The sequence below is a fragment of the Sus scrofa genome, chromosome 12, assembly GCF_000003025.6.
Source record: "Sus scrofa isolate TJ Tabasco breed Duroc chromosome 12, Sscrofa11.1, whole genome shotgun sequence".
In the NCBI taxonomy this organism is placed as follows: domain Eukaryota; kingdom Metazoa; phylum Chordata; class Mammalia; order Artiodactyla; family Suidae; genus Sus; species Sus scrofa.
The window spans coordinates 49,922,837-49,950,668 of record NC_010454.4 but is presented as its reverse complement, the minus strand read 5'-3'; the positions used below and the strand labels follow the sequence as shown (position 1 = coordinate 49,950,668).

Sequence of the window (27,832 nt, the reverse complement as noted above, 5' to 3'; positions counted from 1 at the left end):
GCTGGCTGGGGAGCGAGCGGTGCCTGGAGCCGCGGCGCCGGCGGTCTGAGCTCGGAGATCTCGGCCCTGGCTGAGCGGGCGGGGCGCGCGCCGCGGGAGCGAGCCTGGCCGCCCGCAGGGCCGCGGAGACTGTCGCAGGGCGCTGAGGTAGGGGTCGGCTGGGAGCGGGTCTGGGGTGGGGAGCGGGAGGGGACGAACGCCTGAACGTCGGCTCGGAGCATGCAGGGGAGAGGGCTGGTCTGCGAGGCTGCGTCTGTGAGGACAGCCGAGACCCAGTCCATGCGGAGATCCTCCCCCTTGGGTCAGCCGGGCCCAGTTTATGGGGTGCCTCCGGGAGCCTGCTTCTGTCTGCGCTTGTACCCGGGACCGTATCGGTGAGGGTGCCCCGCGGTCTGCGTCCCTTCCCCAGCTCTTGCCTGCGGGACCGCGTCCATACCAAGCGCACTGCCCCCGCCCCAGCTCTCGGTGGGAGGCCTTGTGTATGAGGAGTGGGCCAGACCTGTGCACCCACGTGCAGAACTGCGCGGAGCGCTCCTCCCACACGTCCCTCCCCTGAGTCTCCCTGCAGGAGCTGGGGCGGGGGTGATGAATGGGACAGATGCGGCGCGCGGCGCTTTAGCTGCGCAGTCCTCGCTGCCTCCGGCGGGGGTGGAGGGGGGGCGGCGGAGGTGGCCGCTGCGACTTCTCGGGCCTGACAGGCACAGAACTGGTGGCTCCGAGGGTGCACACGTGCGCAGGGACCTATGTGTGGTGTTTGGAGGCGGGTGTGCATCTGTCACGTGGACACAGGAGTGTGCCTGTGTGTGTGTGAGGAGGGTGCATTACAGGATGGAGTGGTGTGTGAGGGCGGGTCACGCGGACCTTGGCGTGCGCCTCTTCCGGGAGTGGTGTGTGTGTGTGTGTTGAGGGTAGAGGGGTGCATAGGGAAGGCTCTGTCCCAAGTCACAGGACCGTGCCGCGGTGGGCACATATGGAGCTCTATATCTGCCAGGGAGTCGGGAGGCGCGCACAGCTTGTGTCCTGGTGGCCGCACTGGCCGCCCCCACAGCCCTCACGCCTTCCTTCAGCGATAGGGACCGAGCACCCACTGTGTGTCAGCCCGTGTCCTAGGCCCATGGACCCCTGCCCTTTCCTTGACCCCCTACCCTCAGTCCTCACAGAAGGCACAAGGATGGTTTTTTAAAAACTCATCCAGTTGAGTCCCTCCCCTGCTCAAAACCCTCTGGCTTTTGAAGCCTCCTGGTCTCTGTCCTAAAGAGCACCCCCCCCCCCCCCGCCCCGGCCCCGGGAAAAAGCCAAGCCCTGAGTCCCAGCCAGGCACTGGCTCTCTGTCATGCAGTGTCCACTTCCATCCTCTCCTCCTCTGAATCCTTACTCAGCCATCATGAAAGAGCTTAAATGTCGCCTCCTCCAGGAAGCCATCCCGGAGGCTGGTGACACTGAATGACAGGGCCGTCTCACCCAGGTGCGACTCTGCTTGCCATCAGCTACTTCTCACACGTGGACACCCACTCTGGACAGTGCAAGCAGCCTCTCACCTCACAGCCTTTGCAGTCGCTGTGCCTGAAATGCCCTTCCCAGATGTCCACACTGCTGGCTCCCTCATGTCCCTCGGATTCTGCTCCAATCCTGCATTAGAAAGGCATTTCTTACTGACTGTGCTGTGTAAATAGCACCCCCGGCACCTCACTCTTGATTCCCCTTACATGATTGTATCTTTTCTCTGTAGCATGTACCTGGCTTTCTTGTTTGTTGCTTCTTGCCCCACTAGAAATTAAACCTTGTGAGGACAAGGACTTTGTCTTTGCCGTTCCCTGCTTTATCTCTGGGCACCCAGCACAGAGCAGGTGCTCAATGAGCATTTGTTGCATGAATGAGTGACTCTGGGCTTGTGTCCTAGAAGTCTGTGTCCCCAGCTGTTCTCTAGCCTGTGAGTGCACCCCCACCCCCACCCCGGTCTAAGGCTAGGGCTCCTGCTCTTCTGCCCTTCAGATTCCAAGATCTTGGAAGGCCAGGTCTGGAAGAACTGTGACCACATTTGCACGTTAGAAATATTCCCTCTCGCAGCTGGTAGGAAGGATGGGGTGGGGTGGGGTTGGGGTGTGAACCGGGAGGCAGGCGGAGTGTGTGGTGGAGCCAGTGACAAGGAGAGAGGGGGTCTGGATCTGGACTTTTTAAGGAGTTCCACTTGGTGACCTCACCCAGCAGTGGGGAGAGCAGGAAGAGCTCCCAGAGGAGGTGTCTGAACTGTCCCCCAGCAGCAAAGGAGAGAGAGGTGTGTTCCTGGCAGAAGGCACAGCTTGTACAAAGGCCTGGCAGCAGAAGAGTCTGCGGTTTGGCCACTGCGAGGAGTGTGGTTCGGGCAGAGTGGAGAGTCAGTGTGGGGCTGGGGGAGTGGGGACGGACTAAAGGGAGAAGACGGGTGATGCGGGGGCTTGGGTTTCTGGTCCAGGAACTGGGAGGATGTTGGCACTTGTCTCTGGGATGGGGACGGAGGAGGAAGAGCAGCCCGGGAGGAGATGCTGAGTTGAATTGGAGCCTCATGGGGACCCAGCTGCCCAGCAACACGGAGGGAAGGAGGCAGCTGGCTGCAAAGAGTGGGGCTGGAGGCGCAAACGTGTGGTGTGGAGGGTGAGGAGGGGCGGAGGGCGATGGCGCGGCCTGGCGACCGTCAGCCAAGATGCGCTGAGGATGTGCCCAGGGTTGCCGCGCTGACTCAGGCTCGAGCCCACCTCAGTGCCTGGGGCCTCCCTGGGGAGGCGGGAGGGGGGCGTCCTCACAGCAGGCATCCTCAAGCCTGACTTGGCACCAGACGCCTGGGCCTCCCTCGAGGGGACTGAGTCATCCCGGGCTGGGGTGGGAGCCTCGGAGGGCACCGGTTGCCAGGGCCCTGCAGACACTTGTCAGGAGCATAAACACGGCTCCTCTGCGGCAGCCTGGTGTTGTCAAGGCCGCCGTCTGTGTCCGGCTCAGGCGACTAGACCACCCCTTACGGTTTTCCCTTCTGCGCTGTCCTCTGCCAGTGCGGGCCGAGTCCCCTCTTGCCCGGATGGGAGCTGGCCCCCTGCTGGGTTCACAGCAGCCTTCCAGAACTCAGGGTGAGGCCTGCCTGGTGCCTGAAATCGTCTGAAGTGGAGCTGCTTGAACCGGCTTGGATGAGAGCAGGTCGTGCCTGTTCCGTCCTGCTCTGGGCCTCCTCCAAGGGACCCAGGAGTTGAGGCGCATCCTGAGGAAGCCTGGCTAAGCAAGGCCTGGAGCCAGTCTGCATCCCTGGGGAGTAGCCAGACACCTGGGGAGGAGGGGCGCGGCCTGGGAGAACTCTCAGGGGGGAACCGGCCCCCTGGTTCCAGGGGGCAGATGTGGAGGTATGCTTTGTAAGTACATCCAGGCTCTCTCTGGGTGGCTTTGAGGCAGACACATCCCGCCCCACATTGCTCAGGCAAATCTGCTGCAAAGTCCACCATCTCATCCTCTTCCTCCTGGAGCCCTGGGAGGTGGCAGGACAGTGGCTATTTATCTGATCACATATGAGGAAACTGAGGCTCCGAGGGGTTCAAGGACTTGTCCAAGGCAGCCCGGTCACAGTCTGGGAGGACAGATCGGGGTGGCTTTTCCCACTGACGGAGGACCTTGATCTGCTGCAGGACTAGGCTGGTCCCGGGAGGCTCCCCGCACCCGTAGTAGCCTTGCCCTGCTCGGCCCTGGGCCCGGGTGCCAGCCTGTCTGTCCTCTTTGCTCAAGTGGCTCCGAGCTACCCGCTGAGTCAATTTTTACAGAGCCTCTCCCAAGGCCTCAGCCTGGGGACCTGGGGCCTGTGAGACCCCCGGTGAGCCTCTAGAGAGGGGTGGGTCCTGCCCACGACACACAGCCCAGCCCAGCAGGCAGCCCCAGGCGAGTGGACAGGTGACTGTGTGGGAAGTTCAAACTTGACTCTGGGATTAGGTGGGGGGAGGGTGTTGGGGGGGTGCGGGCCCCACCCCCCATCCTGGGCACACGTCCACAAAGATCTAAAGACACACAGCGCATGTGAACACACTTACGCACATGCATGGACCACAGCCGTGGAGATAGGCTCCTGTGTGTGGACACCCCCGCCGCCAACACACATACAGACACGCCATCATCCCAAGCCTATAGCCCTGCTCACACCTATTCTCTCACATGGACACACACCCTCACCCGCACGGCCTCGGGCGCCAGGCCCTGTCGCCTGGACACGAGGCAGGAACCTGGGGCCTCCCGGGGCGCCTCCCCGCACAGCGCAGCCTGCTTAGTCACCTGAATTTGATCCAGGCGGGAGGGAGGGTGCAGGGCCTGACGTCAGCCCTCACAGCTGCCTTGTGCCGCCCGCGCATCCATCTGGGCCACCGCGTGTCCCAGGCAATCACAACAACAGCAGCACAACAACTCAGTTTTACGGGGCTTCCTTAGACGCAGGCCCAGGAAGGGTGTTCACTCCTTTCCTCTCTCTGCACAGCCACCCAAGGAGGTGGTGCTGCGACTGACCCCATTCTGCAGGTGGGGAAAACCTCGCCCAGAGGGCAGCCACCTGCCCGTGGGCACACGGCCAGGCAGGGGCACAGCCTGGCAGCCTAGCTTCAGAGCCCAGGCTTTAAACCGGGTAACGGCGCCCACACTGGAGCAGGAAGGTCCTACCGGAACTGCTGTGTGACCCCAGGCCCAATCCCCGCCCCTTGCTGGCCCCACTTTCCCCATCTGAGAAAGAAGAGGAAAGAAGTTGAAGGAGGAGGGCTCCTGGCTGGGGTAACAGCCGAGAGGTGGCTGGGGTCACATGCAAATCGGATGGGCTAGGGCAGCCTGCGGCTTCTGCCCGTGGTGGCTCGGTCCCTCCCTCCGTCCCTGCCCTGGACCAGAGGGCAGGAGCTCCTGACACCGGCATTCATTCCCTGCTGTGGGCTTGTTGGGGTCCCCCCTCTGAGGCTGCTTTTCCATCTGTCTAATGGGACCAGGACTACAAATGATCACTATGGAAACCACTCCTTCATTCAACAAATACCTACTGAACACCTAGTGTTTGTGGCACTGCTGCAGAAAGAAATAATCTATGGAGTTGATATTCCGCTGGGAGAAAAAGGGCCTACAGAGGGGCAGCAGGGTGGGCCACCTACCCGGAGGAATGGGATGGGGGTGGGCCAGGCTTGGAGGGCTCCCTTTAGCCTTGACTTCCTCCTTCCTGTAAGCAGCCTGGTTCCTGGAGCCTCCCTGATGCTCTAACACCGTTCCACTTCCTCCAGGGAGGCCTCTCTGATGCTCTAGCCTCACCAACTCCTGCTCTTCTCACTGCTCCAGGGCCAGTGTCCAAGTCTTTTCCTGTTGCCACTCCAGATTCCCTTCACCCTTCCTTCCACATGCCAGCATCAGCTCTACCCCCTCCAGGCTTCTTCCACTCACTCAATACACTGCGTGCAGGGCCTAGGGGGTCTGGACCGCGCCGTTGCCCACAGTCCGTCTCCAAGCCTTGCTGTAGCCCTAGGGAATCCGGGAAGGTCCTGCATCACTCGTACAGATAGGGAGACTGAGGCTCAGTGTCGGGAGGAAGCTGCCCAGGGCCCCACAGTAGGTTGGCAGGCAGGACTAGAACCCAGTCCAGGCACCTCTGTGGCCAGTGGACGCCAGTGAGTCCTGCTCCTTGACATCTGTCAGAGAAAGATGATGGGCGAATAAGGGAGAAATGGAGACCGTGTTCTCAAAAGTCTTGTTGTGGTGACAGTGCAAGTTATCACCAGACAGGAAGGGCACAGGGTCAGAGGTCTACTTACTTCCTTTTCCTGAGAAGATGCTGAGTCTGATCCAGGAAGGGGGAGGGGCGTTGGCTGGGGCGGGGCCGGTGGTCAGCCTGGGACAGAAATGGAGTCCCCGTCTGAGTGTCAGGGCTCAGCCCGGGGTTGTGGTCAAGGGTGAGGGCTGAGGCTGGACATTGGAGGTGGATTTGGGGTTCAAGCCGGAGTGAGTCCTTGGCCTGGGGCCTGGTTGGGGCCTCAGACTGCCATAGGGCCAGGGCGGATGTCAGGCCAGCCCCGGGGCGGGGGGACATAGCCTGAGTGAATGTGGAGAACATTTTGGCCACGTGAATAATCTGGAAGGAAAAACCAGGGGGAATAAGTGCAGTGGGGTTTCTCATCACAGCCACCAAGGCAGGGGCGCCCTCCCCTAATGGACTCTGCCCTGGGCAGCAGGCTCCGCTGGAACAGGGAAGTGAGTCCTGGGAGACTTGCCCTGGGTGCTGGAGAGGCCTCCCTGGAGGAGGTGAGAGCGGGTGAGATGGGCCAGAGCCCCAGGGAAGTCTTCCTGGAAGCATGACCGGGTGGAGTGGGGCCTGGAGCATCAGGAGCCTCTGCATCATCAACGCCCAGCTCAGCCCAGCGCAGCTTCCAGGCGGCAGCCACAGCATTGGAATGCTCTGCTGTCAAGGGGTGGGGCCGTGAGTCACTGGGCTGTCCGCTGGATGGGGGCCTGAGCTGACCCTGGGCTCTGTTCCTCCCAGCGCTGCTGGGGCGCCAGTGTTCTGCCCACATCTGTCTGTCCTGCCTCCAGAACATCAGATGCTCCTGTTTCCTCGTGAAGCCAACAAGGCAGATGCGACTGTACCTGTTTTACAGATGGGGATACTGAGGTCTAGAGGGCTGGTGTGCAGCAGAGCCAGATGAGTCCCCGGAATGCCTTCAGCTAGCAGGGAGACCTGAGTGTGGGTGCTGGCAAGCCAGGCAGAGGGAGCAGGCAGGACGGAGGCATGGAGGTGGGACTCCCAAGCTGGGGCTCCAGTGCAGAAGGGCCTGGAAGTCTGGCCTCCTTGCTGTGTGGCCAGGATCGAAGCCTCCTCTGCCCTCTTTCTCAGGTTCCCAATAAGGCTGCACAGAGGACACCCTTGACCGTGGCGATGGAGGGGGGCCCAGCAGTCTGCTGCCAGGACCCTCGGGCAGAGTTGGTGGAGCGGGTGGCAGCCATCGATGTGGCGCACTTGGAGGAGACAGACGACAGCCCAGAGCCTACCAGGAACTGTGTGGATCCTCCACCACGGGCCAGAGCTGCCTCCATGATCCCTGGCGGTGCTTCAAGACACCTCGCAGCCCGGCCCAGCCTCTCAGCTAGAAAGTTCTCCCTGCAGGAGCGGCCAGCGGGGAGCTGCCTGGAGGCCCAGGCTGGGCCTTACGCCACAGGGCCTGCCAGCCACATCTCCCCACGGGCCTGGCGCCGGCCCACCATCGAGTCCCACCATGTGGCCATCTCAGATGCAGAGGTGGGTAGATCAGAACCAGGGGGTGCCCGAGAGCTTTTCAGTTGTCCTCAGGGAAGATCCTTTGCTGTCCTGTCTCTGCCACACAGCTGTCTCCCTTTGGTTTACATGCCCCCAGAGTTGAGAAGCTCACTACCTCACTATATGGCCTCTTCCCACCCTGGGAAGCTCTGCTTGAACCAACTGCTGTCTCCTGTAAGTTCCACCATTCCCACCCCTAGTCCAGGCCCAGGAAGTAGGCTCTTCCCTTGTCCCCCAAGAAGTCCTCCTAGAGCTCTGAAGATCAACAGTGTGTCCTCCTGGCCCCCAAGTCTTCCTCACATTGAGGCCCCCACCTCTAATCCCACCTCCTAGAGTCTGCTCTGACTTGGAAGCTGCCAGCTTGCTTCCAGCATCTGGGCTCCCACTGGCTCTGCCCTTGCCACTTACACCTGAAAGTGAACCCAAGTACTGAGCCATCTACAGGCTTCAGAGGCTGAGCTTTTCATGCCTGAGCCAGGGCTCTGGTCTCCTGTTCCCAAGGCTCTCCTCATCTTTCTTGTCCATGCAACCTCCTCATTCGGCTGCTTCTGGAAATACTTGCTCCTGGGTTTCTCACATCAGCATCTCCCAGCCCCTCGGCATCCAGGCAGGATTCAGTGCATTTTTCTACCCCTTTCTAGGGAGTGAAGCATAGGCATGGTTCACCATTCATGTTTTCAAACATATCATTATCCAAGGCTTCTTGTCACTTTTGGTGTCGCTTTTGGCATTGGCATTACCGCACTTCCCTATCCAAACTTGAGAAGTCAATGAGACCTGGGGTCTGGGAGTGAGGGGGGGATCAGGATTGGGCCCTTGGATGTGCTCCTGAAGTGGGAGAAGTGCTGCTTCTGGATCAAGCTTTACCTGATGACCCGTCTCTTTGTCCCACCAGGACTGTGTGCAGCTAAACCAGTACAAGCTGCAGAGTGAGATTGGCAAGGTAGGCCTGGGGACAGGCTAGAAGCAGTAGGAACTTGTCTTGTGGCCTTGGGGGCCGCCTGTCTGGATCCTCTGCTTGGGACAATCCCCTCTCCTCCTTTGGGAATGTGAGGCCAAGCCAAGAAGGTCTTAGCCTAGAAGGGAGGAAAGTTTTGTGCCGTGTAGGAAACACCTGGGGTGGGGAGTGGAAGATGACTCTTGATTTCTGACTCCCTAGAGTTTTTTTGTTTTGTTTTATTTTTATTTATTTTTTAGTTTTTGTGGCTGTACCCATAGCATACAGAACTTCCTGGGTCAGAGATTGAACCCTAACCCCACAGCAGTGACCCTAGCCACTGCAGTGACAATCCTGGATTCTTAACCCACTGCACTGCCAGGGAACTCCCCAGAGTTTCTGATGGAAGGGAAGGAGAAGGCATAAAGCTGTGTTGAGCCCGATAGGGACAGTGACCGGGGCACAGGAGCCCTCTCCCTGCCTGTCTGAAATTTATGCCCTTTGGTAGCAGGGGTGGAGATGGGATGCGGGAGGAGGGGGTTGGAGCCATTGAGGCTCCCTTTCTCCTGAGCTAGCCTCAGGGGAGGTTGCCCTGACCAGGGGGGCTGTCCTGTGCCTATCTGCAGGGTGCCTACGGTGTGGTGAGGCTGGCCTACAACGAAAGTGAAGACAGGCACTATGTGAGTCTGGGGATCAGAGGGAGGTGTTGCCCAAGCTGAACCCTGGAAGCCTGGGGGATGGGCGGGAGCTGTGCTGGGAAGACAGAGGACAAGGCTGCCTTTAAGGGAGTGAGCTCCCTGTCCCTAGGGGTATGCAAAGGGAATGAGCTGCTTTTTTTTTTTTTTTTTTTTTGCTTTTTAGGGCGGCACTTGTGGCATAGGGAAATATGGAAGTTCCCAGGCTAGGGGTCCAATTGGAGCTGTATCCGCCAGCCTACACCACAGCCACAGCAATGTGGGATCTGAGCCACGTCTGTGACTTACACCACAGCTCACGGCAATGCTGGATCCTTAACCCACTGAGTGAGGCCAAGGATAGAACCTGCATCCTCATGAATCCTAGTCAGGTTTGTTAACCGCTGAGCCACAATAGGAACTCCAGGGAATGAGCTTCTTGGCCCTGGAAATATACAAACAGAGGCTGGATGTTTCTGAGGGGAGAGCTCCAGAAAGGCTTTTTGCGGGGAATGGCTGAGACCTAGGTTCAGAGAGGGCCACCTCCTAACCCAGCTTAACCATGCTCAGGCCATACCCTTGGTGCCTGCATGCCCCTCTGGACCTTAGGTCACATCTACCTTTGCAGCCTGTTCTAACCCTTGGTGTCTGCGCACCAGTGACATGTCCACCCTCCCTTCTTAGGCAATGAAAGTTCTTTCCAAGAAGAAGTTACTGAAGCAGTATGGCTTTCCGCGTATGTATCTGTCGGGTCCTGAGCGGGGAGCTCCTGGCCTGGGGGCGGCGGTGGAGGACACCTCGGAAGCTAGTTTTTGTTAGGCCTGGGGGTAGACAGGCGAGAGCGAAGCAGAGCCCTTGGGATGGGACGGTGCTTGGTGGGTTGAGGCCAAGGCTATGGTCTTGCAAGATTCTTGCTTAAGGCTGGTTGGTCGCAGGGCCATGGTGAGGCCCTGCCTTCTGCAACAAGCCAAACACCCCTTCCTGGTCACAGGTCGCCCGCCTCCTAGAGGCTCCCAGGCTGCCCAGGGAGGACCAGCTAAACAGCTGCTGCCCCTGGAGCGGGTGTATCAGGAGATTGCCATCCTGAAGAAGCTGGACCACGTGAATGTGGTCAAACTGATTGAGGTAGGCGGTGAGCCTATGAGGCCTGGGGAGCAGCCTCTGGTGCGGAGAGGACACTCGGCACAGACTCAGAGGTCCTGCCGAGGGAGGTGTGCCAAGGGCAGGGCCAGGCTTGGGGTGGGGGTTGCCAGGAGGCTTCCTGGGTCAGTTCTAGCTGGTGGATGGGGAGGAGCTGCTCCAGAGGCAAGAAGTGAGCTCCCATCATGGCAGGAGGGGAGAGAAGGGCTGGATGCCTTGGGGTGGGCCAGGATCAGAGCCACAGATTTCTGAGGCCTCATTTGTCTGATGCCTGCACAGTTCCTGCTCCATTGTCCAGGGTGGCTGCAGAGCATACTAGGGGTCCTGGGGCTGGTGAGGTCGAGGAGGCCTGGGACACCCCCGCCCCCCGCCCCCATGCCTCCCCAAGCCCCACCCCCACGTCTGCTCCCTCTCCCCAGGTCCTGGATGACCCAGCTGAGGACAATCTCTATTTGGGTGAGTGACCCAGCTCATTCCTGAAGCAGCTTACCTGGGTGGGCTCGAGGGCTCCTCCGGGACACATTTGACCTGCAGGTGGGCCGACTGACCTCCTGGGGGCAAGGAGGAAACACGTGTTCTCTAGCTCTGGATTCTTTTGCCCAGCCCTGCTGAGCCAGGCTCAGAATATCCAGTTCGATTCAGCAAATATTCCCAAGCCCCTACTCCACTGATGGGAGAGACAGTGCATCAGAGAGATGCAGGAAGTAGGCTGCGGGATGTGGGTTCCCAGACCCTGTCTGATAGGTCTGTGCCTCAGTTTCCTCACCTATAAAATGGGGATAATAGTGGGATCTACCTCACAGCGTTGATGTGAGAAGCAAATGAGTTATCACGTGCAAGACACATTAGCTATTGTCATTAGTAACAGTAATGCTGTTATTATTTAGGTCCTTGGTGCCCAATTCAGGGCTGGGCTTAGAGGCTCTCAGGGAATGGGCCAGAAGGAATTAGAGGCCGAGGCTTCTGTCTCCACTCCCTCTCCTACCCGCCTGTCTGCTAGGACCTTTAGCAAACTTCCTGCTCCTTCTCCGAGGCTCAGTTTCCCTCCTGTAAAAGGGGTGCATGCTGATGGTCCTTGGAACCTGAGACTCCAATGAGGCAGGTCCGTAGTAGACCCACTTTCACCCATTTACTTCCTCTGATACCCTGGGACCTCTGTCCTGTCCCTTAGGTGTGCCTGGATGTCTAGACCCTCTGCAGGCCTCCAGGACGGGGAGGGACCTGGACATCAGCTGTTGTCCAGCCTGGCTGCCCCTTACCTACTCTTCTTCTCTTTTCTTTCAGTGTTTGACCTCCTGAGAAAGGGGTGAGTTTCCCATCCCAATCAGGGAGGTCAAGTGTTCCTTTCCCTTCTGTATCCCTACTCCAGGAGAGAAAAGAGGTCCAGGCTCTGTCCTTGGGGAGCTGTGGTCTGGGGTTGGGGTGGGGGGGACAAGGGACCAAGGGGGCAATTGATTGAAGGCTGGCGGAGTCAGTGAGGCTGGAATGGTTGGGGAGGTTTCAGGAAGAGGGCAAGGGTTTTGAGCCAGGACTTGAAGAACTGAAAAAAGGTTTTTTTTGTTTGTTTGTTTTTTGTTTTTAGGACTGCACGCATCTCCTATGGCAGTTCCCAGGCTAGGGGTTGAATCGGAGCTGCAGCTGCCCACTTACGCCACAGCCATAGCAACACCAGATCCGAGCCACATCTGCCACCTACACTGCAGCTCATGGCAACGCCGGATCCTTAATCCTCTGAGTGAGGCCAGGGATCAAACCCACATCCTCATGGATACCAGTCGGGTTTGTAACCTGCTGAGCCACAACGGAAACTCCTGAAAAAATATTCTGATGGAGGAGAGAAGAAAGGAATATTTCTCTAGCAAAAGTATAGAGCTTGGGCTCAACTCTCACCTGTATTCAAATCACAAAGAGTTCTTCCAGTTTTACAAGTCTGTGAGTTGGGTGGGATGCCATTTGCTCCCATTTACAAGAGGGGAAGCTGAAGTTCAGAGAGGGTAAGTGGCTTGCCCAAAGTCACACAGTGAGTCACTGATGAAATCTAGGGCTCTAGCTCACACTGGCTTTGCCTGACCTTCGCAGGGTACGTGTAGAGCAGCAGGCATGAGGTAGTGGACACAGGGCTGGGTGGACTTGGAGACCCTAATGGGCAATGCCTTGAATACAGGTTGTGACCTGTCTCTGCCTCGGAGCCCTGAAGACCAGTTTGGGGACGGGGCAGGGAATGGTGTCCTTTTAAGACTCAGGGGCTTTTAGCAGTTTTGACCTCCATTCAAAGCAAGAAATACAGTCTTCTTTTGGTTGTGTTGTTTTGGTTTGGTTTTGGGGTTTTTTGCTTTTTAGGGCCACACCCACGGCATATGAAGGTTCCCAGGCTAGGGGTTGAATCAGAGCTGAAGCTGCCAGCCTACACCACAGCTGCAGCAAAGTGGAAACCGAGCCGCCTCTGCAACCTACACCACAGCTCACAGGCATTATACTCTGAAGCATTCTACTTCATAAGGAAAAAGAAAAGCCGTAGCCACCTACTAAATTGATTTCATGATCTTCTTGGTCCTGGCCCTACAGTTTGAAAAGCACTGCTCTAAATGACATCTTCACAACTGTCTGATTATAGATAATTAAGTACTTAGAAGAAGGAATACCAAGCTAATCAGAAATTAAGATAAAGCTAATTTGAAACTGCAACGACAGGAAAGGGATATTTGTGTCTGTGAGTGTTTTCAAGTTGTCATTACAAGGGAGGAGGGACCTGTTCGAGCATAGAGGGCTCCCAGGAGGTCCCGAGGGGTCTGCATAGCCCAGCCCCACCCAGTGCCTCTTCACCTGCCTCCGCCTTTGCTCCCAGTTCCTCCCGCTAAACACCTCTCCTTCTCGTCCCACAGGCCGGTCATGGAGGTGCCCTGCGACAAGCCCTTCCCCGAGGAGCAAGCGCGCCTCTACCTGCGGGACATCATCCTGGGCCTTGAGTACTGTGAGTCAGGGGCTGCCTACCCCCTGGGCTGGGGACCCTGAAAACCGGCGCACGGGAGGCCGGCTACGGGAGGGGGCGGAGTCAAGGCTGAGCCGGCTTTGAGGAGTTCCTGTCAGTCAGTGCTGCTCTGCCAATCATCTTTATCTGGGGGCGGGGAAATAGCCCGGTGGGCGGAGCCAAAACCTTAGGTGGGGGCGGCTGACGTCACTGGGCATGCGCCAGGTCCTTCTCAGCGCTGCCGCGGCGGCGGCGGTGGCTGCGCTGTATGTTCTGCCTGTGTCTCCCCTCTGCTGAGTTCTTAGCCAATCCTTGCCTCGCCGCAGGGCCTCAAGAGCTGTGGGGAGGAAGCAGTTTATGTCGAGCTGCTCAAGGAAGAGACTGGGGGCCTGGGGCCTGGGCCGTAGCACAGTGGGTTTACCGTGAGGAGCCCTAAGGTGGTGAGAGCTCAGCAGGGAGGGTGTTCGCTTAGCCTCTGTCTCTGGAATTCACTTGTTCATTCCTTTATCCATTTATGAATACCTATTAAGTGCTAGCCAGGGCCAAAGGTGCCAAAGGCCCAGAAGTGATCTCAAGGATCTTGCAGCCCGGGAGGGCCAGGAAGGGATTCTAAGCAGTACCTGCCAAAGCTGGAAAGGCTCAAGGGCTGTCAGAGCCCTCCAGGACCAGGGCGAGGCTTCCTGGAGGAGGCGGCATATGAGTAGGGTCCTGAAGGATGAGTAAGAGTCCACTGGCCGTTTGGAGGGGTGGTGGGAGGGAGTACACCAGGCAGAGAGCATTGCATGGCAGCAACTCAGGGGGCCGTGGACATGGACTAGGTGAGAAAGGGAGAAGTTTGATTTGCTTAAGTCCAGTCTGGGGGCAGGGGATAGTGAAAGATGATGCCGGAAGCGCTGTCCAGGTGGCATCACCACCACAAGGGCTGGGAATGCCTCCACAGAGATTTTCATGACTTCCTGCCGACCTTGTGAGCCCCTGAAGGCTTGGAGAGGGGAGGAGAGTGATAGGAGTTGTGTCTTAGAAAGCTCTGTCTGGTAGCTGTGTGGTAGCTGGCTGGCTGGCTGGAGGGTGAGAGGTGGCCAGCTGGTTATGGAGGAGGCTGGTTTTGCAGCCCAAGTGACAGATGGTGAGGCCCGATTAGGGCAGTGGTGGTGGGGAGCAGATGTGAAGGAGGTGACGTGGCCAGCACTGGGAGAAGGACCAGTCATAGGGAAAGAGGCACCCCCAGACTCCTACAGCTCTGGCCTGGCTTGGGGAATGGGGCACATCTTCGCCTCTGACTCTCAACTTGGTTTACCAGAAAACTGTTCTGTCCCTGAGGGAACAGGTGAGGACCAGCTGAGGTCTGACCTGTGGGGACAGGCACAGGAATGTCTGTTTCATTTGAGCCACTCCAGTGCCCTTAGATTACTGCGGTCTTTGTCACATGTGGGGAAACTGAGGCCCAGAGAGGAGAGGCTTTGCCGAAAGTCCCTAATAAGGGCTTAGAGGTGTAGGAAAGGGTCGTTTGACCCTGTGGCGTGGTCACCTGCAGGCACAACCCCGTACCAGCTCGGCCTCCACCCCGCTTTCTGATGTCTCCCATCTTCTCTCCTAAAGAAAAAAAAAAAAAGAGAGAGACTCTAATCCATCTGGCTTCTTGGGCAAATGTTCTTCAAAATCCAGCTCCTCACTGAGAAGGGTTTCCCGGGTTGGTTGGCACCAGGGGCTGGACAGACGGACAAGTGGAGGCACCAGGAGCCGAAAGACCTGCCTCGTGATTCTGGTTCCAAGAAAGGAGAGCTGAGGCTGCCCTGGGAACGTGCTTGGGGAGGCTCGGGCCTGCTTTTTAGAGATGAGGCAGGTGCAGCCGTGTGGGTATGAGAAGCAGTCACATCTGGAATCTATGCTAAGAGGTTCAGCCCATGGGCCTTGCTGGTGCATTGGATGTGGGGTCTGAGGGAGAGAGGAGTTGAGGTTTGGGCCTGAGCAGCTGGTACCATGGCCATGAAGTGAATGGCAAAGAACACGGCTTTTCCGTTCTGTTGGTTTGATTGGGGGAGGGGGAAGGGAGTGGCAGGCGGAAGAATCAAGCCCTGAATCAGGCGTATGACTGAGAAATACTGGAATACATGTCGAGATGTCCACTGGCTGGCCACTTGGATGAAGGGCTTGGCGTTCAAGGGAGAGGCCAGGGTTTAAGATAAGAATTTGAGGCCACTTTCCATGGTCAAATACACAGCCTCCTGAGCCTCTCTGCCCTGATGGGGGTGTGTCGGATCCCTTGTGTGCACCTGGCACAGAGGAGTCCATGGGTTTTGTCATGATTGTTACATGGCCCTCCCTCCCTCCGCCCCCAGCCTTCCTCTCCTCCTCCCCACCCCTCTCTTCCTCCCCACGCCCCTCCGCTCCTTCCCGTTCCATCTTCCCTCCTCTCCAGCATCCTGGGGTCTGCTGGTCTGGGGAAGGTGTTTGCTGAGGGGGGAGCCCATAAGTGGTTAGCTGTGAGATGTCTCACTGTCCTGGCAGTGCTGGACCCAGGAAGCAGGGTGGGCACTCAGCCTAAACTGCGGAAGTTTAGGAACTCAGCCACGTTCATCCTGGCAGTCCCAAGGCCTGGGGACCCTCCTTCTCTGAAACGCAGTCAACTCAGAGTCCCTGGGGCTGAGGCAATACCTCTGCAGGACACCCCACAGGGCCACCCTCAGTCTGAGGGGCAGGGACAGCTCTGACAGGCTGGGCGGGGGTGGGACTGGAGAAAGGCTTTGATGAGCTTTGAGCCTGCAGATAGTGCTCACTAGGGAGGGCCCGGGATGGCCTCTGGAGAACCCCTTCCCCCAATTTCCTCTGCCCTCCGCTTTCAGTGGCAAGTGCCTTGAATGTCACAGAGAGAGCCCTGGACTTCGAGTCCGGAGATTCCTCAGAGTCAGTCCTGGCTCTGTTACTGACGGCCTGGGTTCGCATCTCACTGCGTAGTGGAGCAGAGGTCCTGGGGAGAGGAGTGTGCGCAGGTCCAGGAAGGCCCAGCTCCTCCTCTCTTGCAGTTTGATGCGGCCCCTGTGGCCAGGCAAGGGGGGGCGGTTTGGAGGGAGGGGGGTTCTGGGTGATGGGTGCCCAGGCCAGCCCTCGAGCCGCCTCTCTCCGCAGTGCACTACCAGAAGATCATCCACAGGGACATCAAGCCGTCCAACCTGCTCCTGGGGGACGACGGGCACGTGAAGATCGCTGACTTTGGTGTCAGCAACCAGTTCGAGGGGAATGACGCTCGGCTGTCCAGCACGGCAGGGACCCCGGCGTTCATGGCCCCCGAAGCCATTTCTGATTCCGGCCAGAGCTTCAGTGGGAAGGTGGCTTCCAGGGCCCGGGCCGCGTTGGGGTTCAGGTGGAGGGGCGGGGTGGCTTGTCGCTGGGCCTCATTTGCAAGCTGAGGCTGCCAGGGCCCTTGTTTCTCAGGCGTGAGTTCCCTCCCTCGTGTTGGCCTTGCCCCGGAGGCTCCCCGATGCAGGCCTTCTCTCCTTCTCCAAGTCTTCCCTGCCAGCTGCCCTGTGCTGAGTTCTGGGCTGGACTGTGGAATAGGTGGAGCCCGGACAGCCCAGCCCCTGCCCTTCTGGAGATGGTGAAAGGGCAGAGGAGCTCCTGTCTGGGGGGAAGTTGGTGACTCCCCTCCATCTTCTTGAACTAGGCCTTGCAGAATGGGGGGCATTTGAGCAGGAGGTAGAGCCCAGAGAACATATGCGAGAGCTGAGGGGCACAGGATAGAGGGCACGGTGGGGCTTGGGCAGAGCTTGGGGGTCTGGAACTAAGTGGCAGAGGCAGTGGCAGAGTTTTTGAGCAGGATGTGCAGTTATGGTCTCCCCTGGAAGTGCCAGCTGCCCTGCTGTGGTCCTGCCACAGAGGAAAGGATCAGAGGCATTTGGACACATGTGGGTGTGGAGCTCAAGAGAGATATAGTTTTTTAAAATTTTTAATTATTACTGCTATTATTTTTTGGCTGTGCCTTCAGCATGCTTAAGTTCCCAGGCTAGGCTCAAACTCATGCCCAGCAGTAGCCACATTGGATCCTTAACTGCTGAGCTGCCAGGGAACTCCATTAAATTTTTTTTTTTTTTTTTTTTGCTGCACCCACGGCATATGGAGTTCCCAAATCAGGGATCGAATCTGAGCCACAGCTGTAAACTATGCCACAGCTTCAGCACTCAAGATCCTTAACCTGTGCAGAGCCGGAGATTGAACCCTTGCCTCCAGGGAGAAAACGCCAGATCCTTAACCCACTGAGCCACTAGGGAACATTAACTTTTAATTTTGACATTATTCCAATTTACAGAAAAGTTGCAAAATAATACAAAAAACTCTCAGGGGTCCCGTCGTGGCTCAGCAGTTAACGGATCTGATTAGCATCCATGAAGACACAGGTTCGATCCCTGGCCTCGCTCAGTGGGTTAAAGATCCGGCGCTGCCGTGGGCTGTGGTGTAGGTTGCAGACACAGCTCAGATCCTGTGTTGCTGTGGCTGTGGTGTAGGCCGGCAGCTGCAGCTCTGATTGGACCCCTAGCCTGGGAATCTCCGTATGCTGTAGGTGTGGCCCTAAAAAGGCAAAAAAAAACAAAACAAAACAAACAAACCCAAAAGTCTCCTGTATCTTTTACCCTGATTCACCCACCGTTGCATTTGTCCCATTTACCTTTTTATCCCCGTCCCTCTATGTACAGGCGTTGGAGACATTATCTCCTTTTATCACGACATTTTCCGGAGATGTTTTCTGAGAACAAGGACATTCTCTTACATAACCTCAGTAGAGTTATCAAAATTAGGACGTTTATCATTGATAACAGACCGTTGCCTAACTGACCTTATTCGCATTTCATCAATTGTCCCCATGCTGTCCTTTAATGCCTTTTCTTCTGGTCCGGGATCCAGTCTAGGGTGGGTCGCTGCATTCACTTGTCACATCTCTTTGGGGTCCTTTACTCTGGAAGAATGGCTCCGCCTTGATATTTTGAAGCGAGCGGGCCTGTGGTCTCGTGGTCAGTGATAGGATGTCAGTTTGCGTGTGTCCGGTGTTCCCTGCTGGATTCAGATGAGGCTTCAGAGGCAGGAAAATAGGTTTGAGAATCACTCGTCTAAGAGAGAACGCGGGTATGAGGAAAGGAAGTGGCTTCCAGGGGAGAGAGACGGCACATCTGAACCCAGGGCATGGGGGAGCCCAAGGGGTTGTGGAGGTAGCCGAGGGCCAGGGCCTGTTCAGGTGTCGGGAAGAAGGTGGGTGGTGGCTTCTCCAGTGGGTCATTGGAAGAGGGACGACCTCTTGGAGCCAGAGCTGGTGTAGCAAGTGGAAGTTCAATATATACGGTTGTCTCCAGACTGGGCGTGTGTCTGGGGTACAGCAAAGGCGACCCTGTAAATGAAGGGGGTTTTGTAACTACTGAGTTGGAAATATGTCTGTTCTGGGCCTGTTCCAAGGAGACTTGGAAACCCTGGAGGGCAGGGGGCCTGCTTTGGCCGTCCCCATGGCCCCAGTGCTCAGCACAGGGTCTAGCATGGAACAAGGGCCTGGGAGTGTTTGTTGAGTGAATACATGACTGAGGAAAGAGGTTCCTGTCATGCCCCTTCCATGGCCCACTGGAGCCGGGTGAGTGGGCAAGGGGTGTTGATCGCTTTGGAGGAACTGACGTAAGCTGCTTCTTTCTAGGCTTTGGACGTGTGGGCCACTGGGGTCACGCTGTACTGCTTCGTCTATGGGAAGGTGAGTGCAGGGTGGGCTGGTGGAGCCGGGACAGGCCCACGCCCCTGGCACTGTGGGCTGGACCAGCTGAGCCAGGATACATGACAGAGGCAGGCCCTGCCTCTGTGTCCTTAAGAGAGTTTTGAAAGAGCCCACCTAGCTCAGAGAAGACCGAGGGAAAAGGGGCTTTTCTGTTCTTCTCTTGGCCCCTTAAGGGGGTGGAGTCGTGTGCGGGAGTCCTGGCACTGGAACAGCAGACACCCCAAAGGAGGGGTAGACAGTGGTGCTGCCACAACCCCAGCCAGAGCGCTCCCTGTCCTTCTGTCCTTTGATGCCATTCCTTCATTCATCCACACATTCACTCACTTGTTCACTCAACAAACTGTCCTTGCCTCCTGCTGTGGGTCAGGTCAGACCCCTGAGCCTGATGTGGCTGAGATCCCTGTCTGCAGGTGCTCCCACTGAGGGACCATACTAAGGCCTGGGAAGGGATCAGGGAACATGTTCCCAGACTCAAGGCCCTGGCCGTGCAGACCTTGCTGCGCGTGGCTGTCGTGCTGGCCAGTACCCAGCCCCCTGGTTCCCTCTGTGACTCATTTGTGCAGTCCCTGCTCATTGAGCATCGCCTGGGGCCCCGGCCCTGCACAAGTTAGATGAGGCCTCTGCTATCTCCCTGGGAGCCCAGGGCTGCCCCCAGTGAGTCACGCGCTGGGCCCGCATCCTTTGTCTCCCCCCTGCCTGCAGTGCCCGTTCATCGATGATTACATCCTGGCCCTGCACCGCAAGATCAAGAATGAGGCCGTGGTGTTCCCCGAGGAGTGAGTTGCCCTCTGCGGGGCCCTGTCCACCCCCAGTTTTATCAGAGCTTTTGTCCCTTCAGGGCCATACCTACCCCGGCCTGCCGATCTGGAGGTGGTGGCGCTGCTCCCCGGGAGGGACCCCTGGGCAAATGGAGAGAGATGGGAGCAGGGTCTCTGAGACATCTGGGTCCTGGGTCGGATCTCCTTGTACAGACGGCAACTCTGAGGCCTGGGGCGAAACAGGGATGGCCCAGGTCGCGTGTTCACACTGCTTCTTCACCGAAGGCCTCTGTGAGATCAGTGGCATCAACCCCATGCAGAACCCGCTCCCCACCTTGGGCGGAAACTCTGCCTTCTCTGCACGGGCGGGGGGGGGGGCAGCTTCAGGATGTCAGTACGCTCCCCCATTTCACAGATGGAAAAGTGGAGCCTCAGTGGCTCTGTGATTTAAAGCCACTGCCTCCTCGCTGCCCTTTCCTTTGTGACTGAGGTCCCTGAGCCCAGAGGGACTGTTTGGAGAGGCCCTTCTGCTCACCCCTGCTCCTTCTGGTTATGATGCTGGCTTCCATGGCAGCCAGTCTGACACCCCCACCCCCACCCCCACACTGCTCTGTTCAGGCCCTTTCACTGTCTGCTCAGAGCGCCGGGGCAGGTCAGAAACGAACCTGGGAGTTGTCCTTGACTCCTGCTCCCTCTGGCCCACCTCCTGGTCTGGCCCCAGGCCCTGTTGAGTCCAACTCATATTTCTCTTGGCCATTGCCACCTTTACCCCATGCCTAGTTCAGGCCTCAGCCTTGTCCAGCCACCACAGTCAGGCCAGGGTGAGCCTGAGAAAGCATAGCACATCTCTCCATATCCCCTGCTTACAGTTTTTCCAAGGCTTCACAAAGCCCACAGGAAGAGGCCCTCCCTGGCCTGGGCCTCCCAGGACCTCTGGGTGTCACCGTCTGCTCATCGGCTGCACAGCTCCCCGCCCTCTGCCCCCCACAGCACTGGCTTCCGTCCCTTTCCTGTGATTACCTGTCTCTGTGCCTTTCTTCCTGCTGTATATCCTTCTCCCCAGCCAGAGTTTAAAAAGGGATTTAGGGATTTAAAAAGAGATCTAGGACAGCAGAGGGAGCCAAGGTCATGGTCCTAAGAGCAGGTTCCTTCTCCTAAGAATTTAAGTAGCAATGAAGCTTCAAGTGTGGGCAGAGACAGCCGAGGCTGATGTGCTGAGTCCTGCTCCCCTCCCCCTGAGCCTCAGCCCTGCCCCAGCCTCCTGGGTGGTGACATGAGCCTCAGTTTCCTCCTCTGTCAAATGACAATCTTCCCAGATGGAGGAGCGGCTAAGTTGGTGAGTGTGGGCGAAGGCCTCCTGGGGTCCCCTAAAGCGACTCTTCTCAGGTGATCCCCACCATCTCTGCCCCCTGGGGGGAATCCAGCACCTGTGGGGCCCCGTTGTTTTGTGGGCTCTGCCCCCTGAGGGAGACTGCTTTACTTCCGACTCAGGAGAACAGGATACCTGTGTACTTGCGCTGGAACTCTCTCCTGCACCCGGGCCTTGGGTGTGTCCCCCCTGCTCTCTGACAAGTGAGGGGTGGCACCAACGGGATGGGGGGGGCAGAGCAGGGTAGAGGGAGGCACGGACCATCAGCAGTCTCTCTTCATCTCCTTCCTTCCCCCTTTTTAGGCCAAAGGTCAGTGAAGAGCTCAAGGATTTAATCCTGAAGATGCTAGACAAGAACCCGGAAACGAGAATTGGGGTGCCAGACATCAAGGTTGGGGAACCGGAGATCTTGGGCGGGGCTGGGCTGCAGAACACAGGGCTTCAGTGTCCCCTTTTGGAGACCCCTACCTCGGGGGCCTGTGTGTGTTGGCTTTGGGTTTGGGGCTTGTGGGCTTTGGTCAATGCCCAGGCCCCTTGGTGGCTGGTGTCTGTGGCCTGTGACCCTGACCCTCCCCGCCCTCCGCTCCGCAGTTACACCCCTGGGTGACCAAGAACGGGGAGGAGCCCCTTCCCTCGGAGAAGGAGCACTGCAGCGTGGTGGAGGTGACCGAGGAGGAGGTCAAGAATTCAGTCAGGCTCATCCCCAGCTGGACCACAGTGGTAAGAGGATGGGGGCGGAAGGCGCTGAGTCCTGGGGCTGTGGCTGCCCCCTGAGACGCACTCTGTGCAGGGGACCAAGGGCCGCCTGGTCGACCAGCCCCATTGCTGGACCTCTGAGGCCACTGTTGCCCTGGAGGCCCGAGGGGAACGAGGTCACGTTGTCAGCCTCGCAGTAGGGAGACCAGGAGGCGTGGTGACCGAGAGGGAATGATTTAAATACCCTGCCCTCGCCGAGAGTCAGCATTCACCATGACCGGAGAGGCATTTCCTTCCTTCCTTCGTAACGGTTCTTGAACTTCTGCTATTTTCCAGGCACTGGACTAGGTGCCAAGGACATGACAGGGAGAAGGCCTAGGAATCCTCTGAATTGGAGAAGTAGCCCCGGGAGCCCCCGCATGTCTAGCAGACCCCACCTTTGTGCTCTTTCCGGTCTCCTATGTTTTAGCTTTTTTGTCTTCATCTGGACATCTGCCATGTTCACAGTTAGAAGTTAATGTAGCCCCTGATGGTTATCTTGGGGTTTTTTGTGTGGTTTTTTTTTGTTTTGTTTTTGGTTTTTGGTTTTTTTTTTTTTAAAGACACTGCCCTGCACTGAGGTCCCATGGAGAAGCAGGGTGAGCACAAGGCTAGAGGACAGGAGCCCTTGCCGGCGCGGGGGTCTGGCCTGTGCATTCAGGCCTCCCTGCCAGGGCCAGGCCCAGCTAGGGCCAGCTGGCTAACGTCCCTGTGCTGCAGAGCTCTGGGGCTCTGTGGGGTCCCTGGTGTTGTCAGCCCCCAATGGGTCCCTACTGCCACTTCCCTGGTCTTAGCCACAATCGTCTCTCCTAAACCACTGAAATCTCCTCCTAGGTTGTTCCCCTGCTTCCACCCTCCCCTCGCCCCCAGCACAGCTGGTGCTCAGCTTAGCAGCCGGGGTGGTTCGGTGACCTGATCATGTCACTTCTCAGGTCCCCCTGCTTACTCAGGCTCCCATGTCACTTGGAGGAAGAGCCACAGCTCTAGCTGCCTGCCAGACCCTGCACGGCCTGCCTGTCCCCCTCTCCCTGCTGACCGCCTCTCCTCCCTCCGTCCACTCGGTTCCAGCCACGTGCCACGTGAGCTGCTGCCCCAGTGCCTTTGAACATCCCTTCCCTCTGCCTGGGATTCCCCAGCCCAAACGTCCACAGGATCGCTTCCTCCCTACCTCCAGATATTTACTCCAAAGTCACCTTCTTGGCAAGAAGTGACCCTTCCCTGGCCCTTCTCTATAATTCCAGCCTCCTCTTTGTCACACCTTAACCCTTTCCTTGTTTTAACTTTTTCTCCGGAGCCCTTCCCACTAACAAACATATAAAGTTTGCTGATTTGTCTTATATATTGCCTGTCCCTGCAATTAGAATGTCAGAGGGCCAGAATTTTTCTGCCTCGATGTGGTCCCTGTGCCTGGAATAGTGTCCGGCATATGTCGACGATGCTCAGTAAACACGTAGTGAGGGAAGGGAGCGGGGAGGGAGGAACACAGGCGTGTGAGAGTTTGTGTGCATGTGGGCGGGCGGGTGGAGCTGTCCTTACAGTGGCAGGGGGGACAGAGTCAGAGAGCCAGGACACAGCATGCTGTCCCCTCCCAGCATCCTCCCAGGCTCAGCATCTCTCTGGCTGCCGGGGATGGCCTCTCCTCTCTCCTTCCCCTGTAGCCAGAAGGCATTCCTAATTGCAGTCCCATGCCTTCAGCCTGGCGGCACAGACACCTCCTGGCCTGCGCGGCCTCTGTGCCTCCCATGCCCCGGGGGCACCGGGCTCGCAAGGGGCTCATCACCATTGCCAGAATTCACCGTCAGCCACCTCCCCTCCCTGCTCTTGCCCTGCCCTCTGCTTAGAGTGCTCTTCCTTGTTCTCCCCAAGCAAAGGGAGCCTCAGTGGGGCCCACCCAGCAGCTGTCCCCTCCAGGAGTCGGAGAGGAGGCCGCCGGGGTGTGTGGGAAGCTGGGGGCCTGGGTCCCTCACTCTGACATGTCCTCCCCAGATCCTGGTTAAGTCCATGCTGAGGAAGCGTTCCTTTGGGAACCCATTTGAGCCCCAGGCGCGTAGAGAAGAGCGATCCATGTCGGCTCCAGGAAACTTAGTGTCGTAAGTACTGGTGGGCTGAGGCCGGCAGGTGCTCGCTGGGGTGGGGCGGGGTAGGTGCAGGCTGAGCCCTGGCACTCAGAGCCGGAGCCCATGTGCACCTCTGTTTTCAGCCTAGTCAAGGTTTGCGGACAGGCCTGGGGTCTGCTCCTTGTAAGAAGGTTGGCTTGTCTGTGGAGGGAGGGACACTTCTGTTGACTCTTCCTGGCCCAGGGCAGTGTTAGCTGCTTGAATGGCTTGTGCTTCCTCCAGCCATTGCTGAGGCCGAGGGCCCAGCCAGCACTTTGTAAATGCTTGTCCAGCAAGAAAGCGTGGACAGGCTGGCTGACGGAGCCAGGGGAGAGGTCCGTGGCTGCAGGATCCCCACTGAGAACAGGGCACATGCGATCACCACCTCCTAGGAGAGGTCAGAAAAGCAGTTCCCCCAACCTCTGTGAGCCCCGTCCTTAGCATTTCTGCCTTCTTCCACTGAAATAAAAGTCACTTTGGGATGCCAACGAGGCCTGCTGGAGTTTGTGCACAGACCTGCCAAGAGAAAATGGTGAGGGGGTCCTGGACCAGAACGTGGACCTGGGACCTGGGTTGCCTTCCTCCGGCCTGTGAAGGGGGCAGCAGGGCGGAGGGGTGTGCCCCCCAGCCCATGGTGCTGCGAAGCCATGCTCCCCAGAGAGGTGAGCGCCCGCCGCTGTCCAGGTGCCTCGACCTCTAGGGAAGAAGCAGTCTCAGCTGTGCTGCCCAGGGGCCCAGAGGTTGGTTTTGTTCACACGAGACCAGCTTCTTGTAAGTGGGCTCTTCGGAAGTGTCGGGTCCCACTGGTCGACAGGCCGGTGTCTGCTCCCTGCCAGAGGTTGCTTGCACTCAGAGAGGTCTGGACACCAACCTCCTGCCTCCCTCTTGGCAAACTCCCTGGCTGAAGCGGGGTGAGCGAGTGGGGCGTGGGAGAGGCCATGGCAGTCCCGACCTTACTTCCACTTCCCTGTCTCTTCCGTGAGGCGGCCAGCTGTGGGTAGGGGTTCCCTGACCTCCTCCAGGTCTGCAGGCTGGGGTGCTGGAATCAGACTTAGTGTAAGGAACCAAATATTTTGCATCCAAACCGAGGCACTTCTGAGAGCGCAGGAGGAAGCCGTTAGGACAGGCAGAACTAGGACCAGGAGGAGCAAACCTGGACAGCTCGTCTCTAGCTCAGTGCCTGGGACACTGCGCCCCCTAGTGGTGGGACAGGCCAGTCCCGGACTAAGGACACATCCGGCACCTAGTCCACGCCTGGCACGGGGCTGGGCGCCAAGAGTACAGCGGAGCAAGGCAATGGTTGTCCTTTTATGGACATGTTAATGGGGAGACAGGTCAGTTTGTTAGTCTAGACTGAGAGAGAATTGGGCTTAATACTTTCCAGCTATAAAATTCTGTAATTCTGTGACTCAAGTTTAATACTGTTATTTTATTTTATTTATTTTTTTGGGGGGGCTATGCCTGCAGCCTGTGGAAGTTCCCGGGGCAAGGAATGACCTCGAGCCAGAGCAGTGACAAAGCCACATCCTTAACTGCTAGGCCACCAGGGAATTCTTCAAGTTTAATTCTGATAAGCAGGTTTCTCTCATCAGAGTCCCAACATTTGTCCTTGATGGACTTTTGTTGGTTTTTTGGTCTTCTTTATGCTTTGGGATAATTGTTGAAATTCCACAGTAGAGTTAAATGGTATTGATCCTTTTTTAAGATATCAAAACCCATTCATTAGTCATGTTTTTAAAAAAATGTCTGGGGGAAAATCAGATACTGGGATCTATCAAATGTGTAGCTGGGTAGACGCTGTCCTGCGAAACAAAGAAAAGAAAATGCAAAACCAAAGCCCTTCTACCCAGGACCGTGGGAGCTGATCTAGGCCAACACGGAGGGCCTATGATCTGGCTGGTCCTTGAGGAGGCGGGAAGGTCAGGTTGGGAGAGGCTTTGGAAGCCAAGCTAGGAAGTCGAGGCTTCATCTCCAGGCAGTAGGGAGCCATGGAGGATTGTAGGCGACACTAAGGACGAGCCACAGTGCAGGGGGGTGAGACTGAAGTGAACTCGGGGAAGGGAGTGAGGGGGGATTTGAGCGACGTGGATGCGAATGCCTTGTGCATGTGTGTTCTGACCCCTGGGGTCCCTCTGCCCCTGGTGTCCCCTGAACAGGAAAGACGGGTGTGGTGAAGGAGGCAAAAGCCCGGAGCTCCCTGGCGTCCAAGAAGATGAGGCTGCGTCCTGAGCCCCTGCATGCTCCCAGGGCCACCCGGCAGCACGCTCATCCCACGCCTCCAAAGGCCCACTGCCCTCATGCCAACAGCCACCCCTGTGGGCAGGGGGCTGGGGACTGTGGCCCCTCTCCCAGCCCTCCTCCCCCGTCGTGCTGCATGACCTCTGCACATGTGTCCAGGGACAGCCTTGGAATGTATGTCGTCTGGGGTTTGGGGGGTGGGGCTCCAAAAAGGCCTTGCCCCTTGTCCTGGCTCTCCCTGGCGGGACCCATCCCTTGTGGAAGCTCGGTGCCCATGGTGCCTTAGAAACCCTACTTGGCTGGTCAGCAAGGCCCAGGGGCGGGAGGCAGGAAACCAAGATGGCAAGTGGAGGCCTGGTTTGCCACCGCTGCCGAGACCTCCCGCTTGCTGGGGCCGGGAGGTGGACGTGGCTCAGCTGCCACACGCACAAGGAGGGGTGTACCCTGCCCACCTCGGGCGGCGCTGCCAGAGCTCTTGTGTGCTGAGAACACTGATGTGGAGGCTCTGAGCCCTTGGTGGGTATTCTGGGCCTCACTGGGGCGGGGGCCACTCCTGGAGAATCCAAATGCCTTTTTTGTGATCTTCTACTTTTGTGTGTAACTTGGTGGGGGAGGGGGGTGCCAAACCCTGCTTGGGAACATGTCACCTGAGGTCTCCTCTAGCTTTGGGTTGTTCCCAGCACACCCCCCATTGCTTGGCAGCCAAGTGGACCGGACTGACCTTCCTGGATTGTGTTGCACACTCGACCCTGTCTGGAGAACAGGCTGAGTTGAGGCTCTGAGCAGAGGCCTGAGCAGGAGCACCACCCTTCGCTGCCCGCCTCCCTCCCTCCCACCCACTGTGGCTGCAGGAGACGCCAGGGACCTGACATCAACCGAGGGCCCTGGACTCCCAAGGCTGGAGCCTTGCAGATGCCAAAGTAACTGGAATCCAATCTTCGATCCTCCCCGTCTGGCCCTGGAAGCTGCCCTCACATTCCAACGATGAAGGACCAACTGTCCAGGTTGGAGGCCACACTAGAGGCGGGACCCTTGTGAGGTGCTGGCAGGTGGCCACGGAGCAGGGGGCCCACCTTCCGCTGCTGCCTCCCCCAGGAGTTGCTACTCCGCCTGCTCAGAGATCAGTGCTTGGCTGGCTGGCTTGGCCTTGACTGATCAAATGTTCAAGAGACTGAGCCCCAAAGGAAAATCAAGCAGGACTTGGACACCTGCCCTGCAAATATGGGCTGAACGAGGGATTTCAGTCACCCACATGGGGTTCCTGTTGCAGGAGCGCTTTGTCAAGACGGGAAGGGGGCGGGCCTGGAGGATTGCCACATCTTGCGTGTCTCCATGCCTGTGGGTGTTCGCCGCGCCTCCACGCACACACGCCCGTGCGTGCCCATCTGCTGCGCACAGCATGTCTTGCACCTGCACATGCATCTGTAATATAGTTTCTATGTCTATTTAAGGCTCTGAGCAGAATGCGGCCCGTTGTCACTGGGTCCACACTTCTCCCTGCTCCTCTGCACTAAGTTGTTGTAACCCGGGGCTTAAACGGTACTTCCGTACTGTTCTTAAGAACACTTTTATAGAGTTCGTGGCAGGCCGTGCACGGATCAGCACATTTTCCTTGAGCAGCTCTGCACTGGAGCCGGGAGGGTAAGGTTTCAGGGGACACCCCCCCCAACCTTGTGGAGCCCAAAGGTGGGCCTAGCTCCCTTGCTCTGCTTGTGTCAGAGCCCCAGTGGGGTGCTCCCCGCATCACTGGGGGAGTTGGTTGGCGTCATTGTTTCTGAATGTAGCACAAGGGATGGACAAACTCCATAAGAGTGTTTTAAAAATTAACTTCCCAGGAAGTGAGTTAAAAACAATAAAAGCCCTTTCTTGAGTTAAAATACAAAAGGCAAAAAACAACC

The 27,832-nt window shown here is 57.7% G+C and overlaps 1 protein-coding gene across 5 annotated transcripts; it reads left to right on the top strand.

Annotated features, from left to right (window-relative positions):
- Window positions 1-27,832, top strand: CAMKK1 (calcium/calmodulin dependent protein kinase kinase 1). 5 transcript variants are annotated; one of them, XM_021067685.1, is made up of 17 exons: window positions 1-147; window positions 6,857-7,258; window positions 8,172-8,219; window positions 8,840-8,893; window positions 9,572-9,623; window positions 9,879-10,012; window positions 10,447-10,483; window positions 11,312-11,333; window positions 12,910-12,998; window positions 16,122-16,321; window positions 18,664-18,717; window positions 19,441-19,514; window positions 20,988-21,068; window positions 21,169-21,256; window positions 21,457-21,585; window positions 23,587-23,690; window positions 25,853-27,832. In XM_021067685.1, the coding sequence occupies exons 2-17, from the start codon at window positions 6,899-6,901 to the stop codon at window positions 25,923-25,925; spliced, it is 1,599 nt and encodes a 532-aa protein (XP_020923344.1). In that variant the 5' UTR covers window positions 1-147; window positions 6,857-6,898; the 3' UTR covers window positions 25,926-27,832. The 5 variants fall into 5 exon arrangements, with proteins under 5 accessions (XP_020923344.1, XP_020923348.1, XP_020923347.1 ...); XM_021067688.1 differs by lacking the exon at window positions 1-147 and adding an exon at window positions 2,116-2,275; XM_021067687.1 differs by lacking the exon at window positions 1-147 and adding an exon at window positions 5,945-5,967.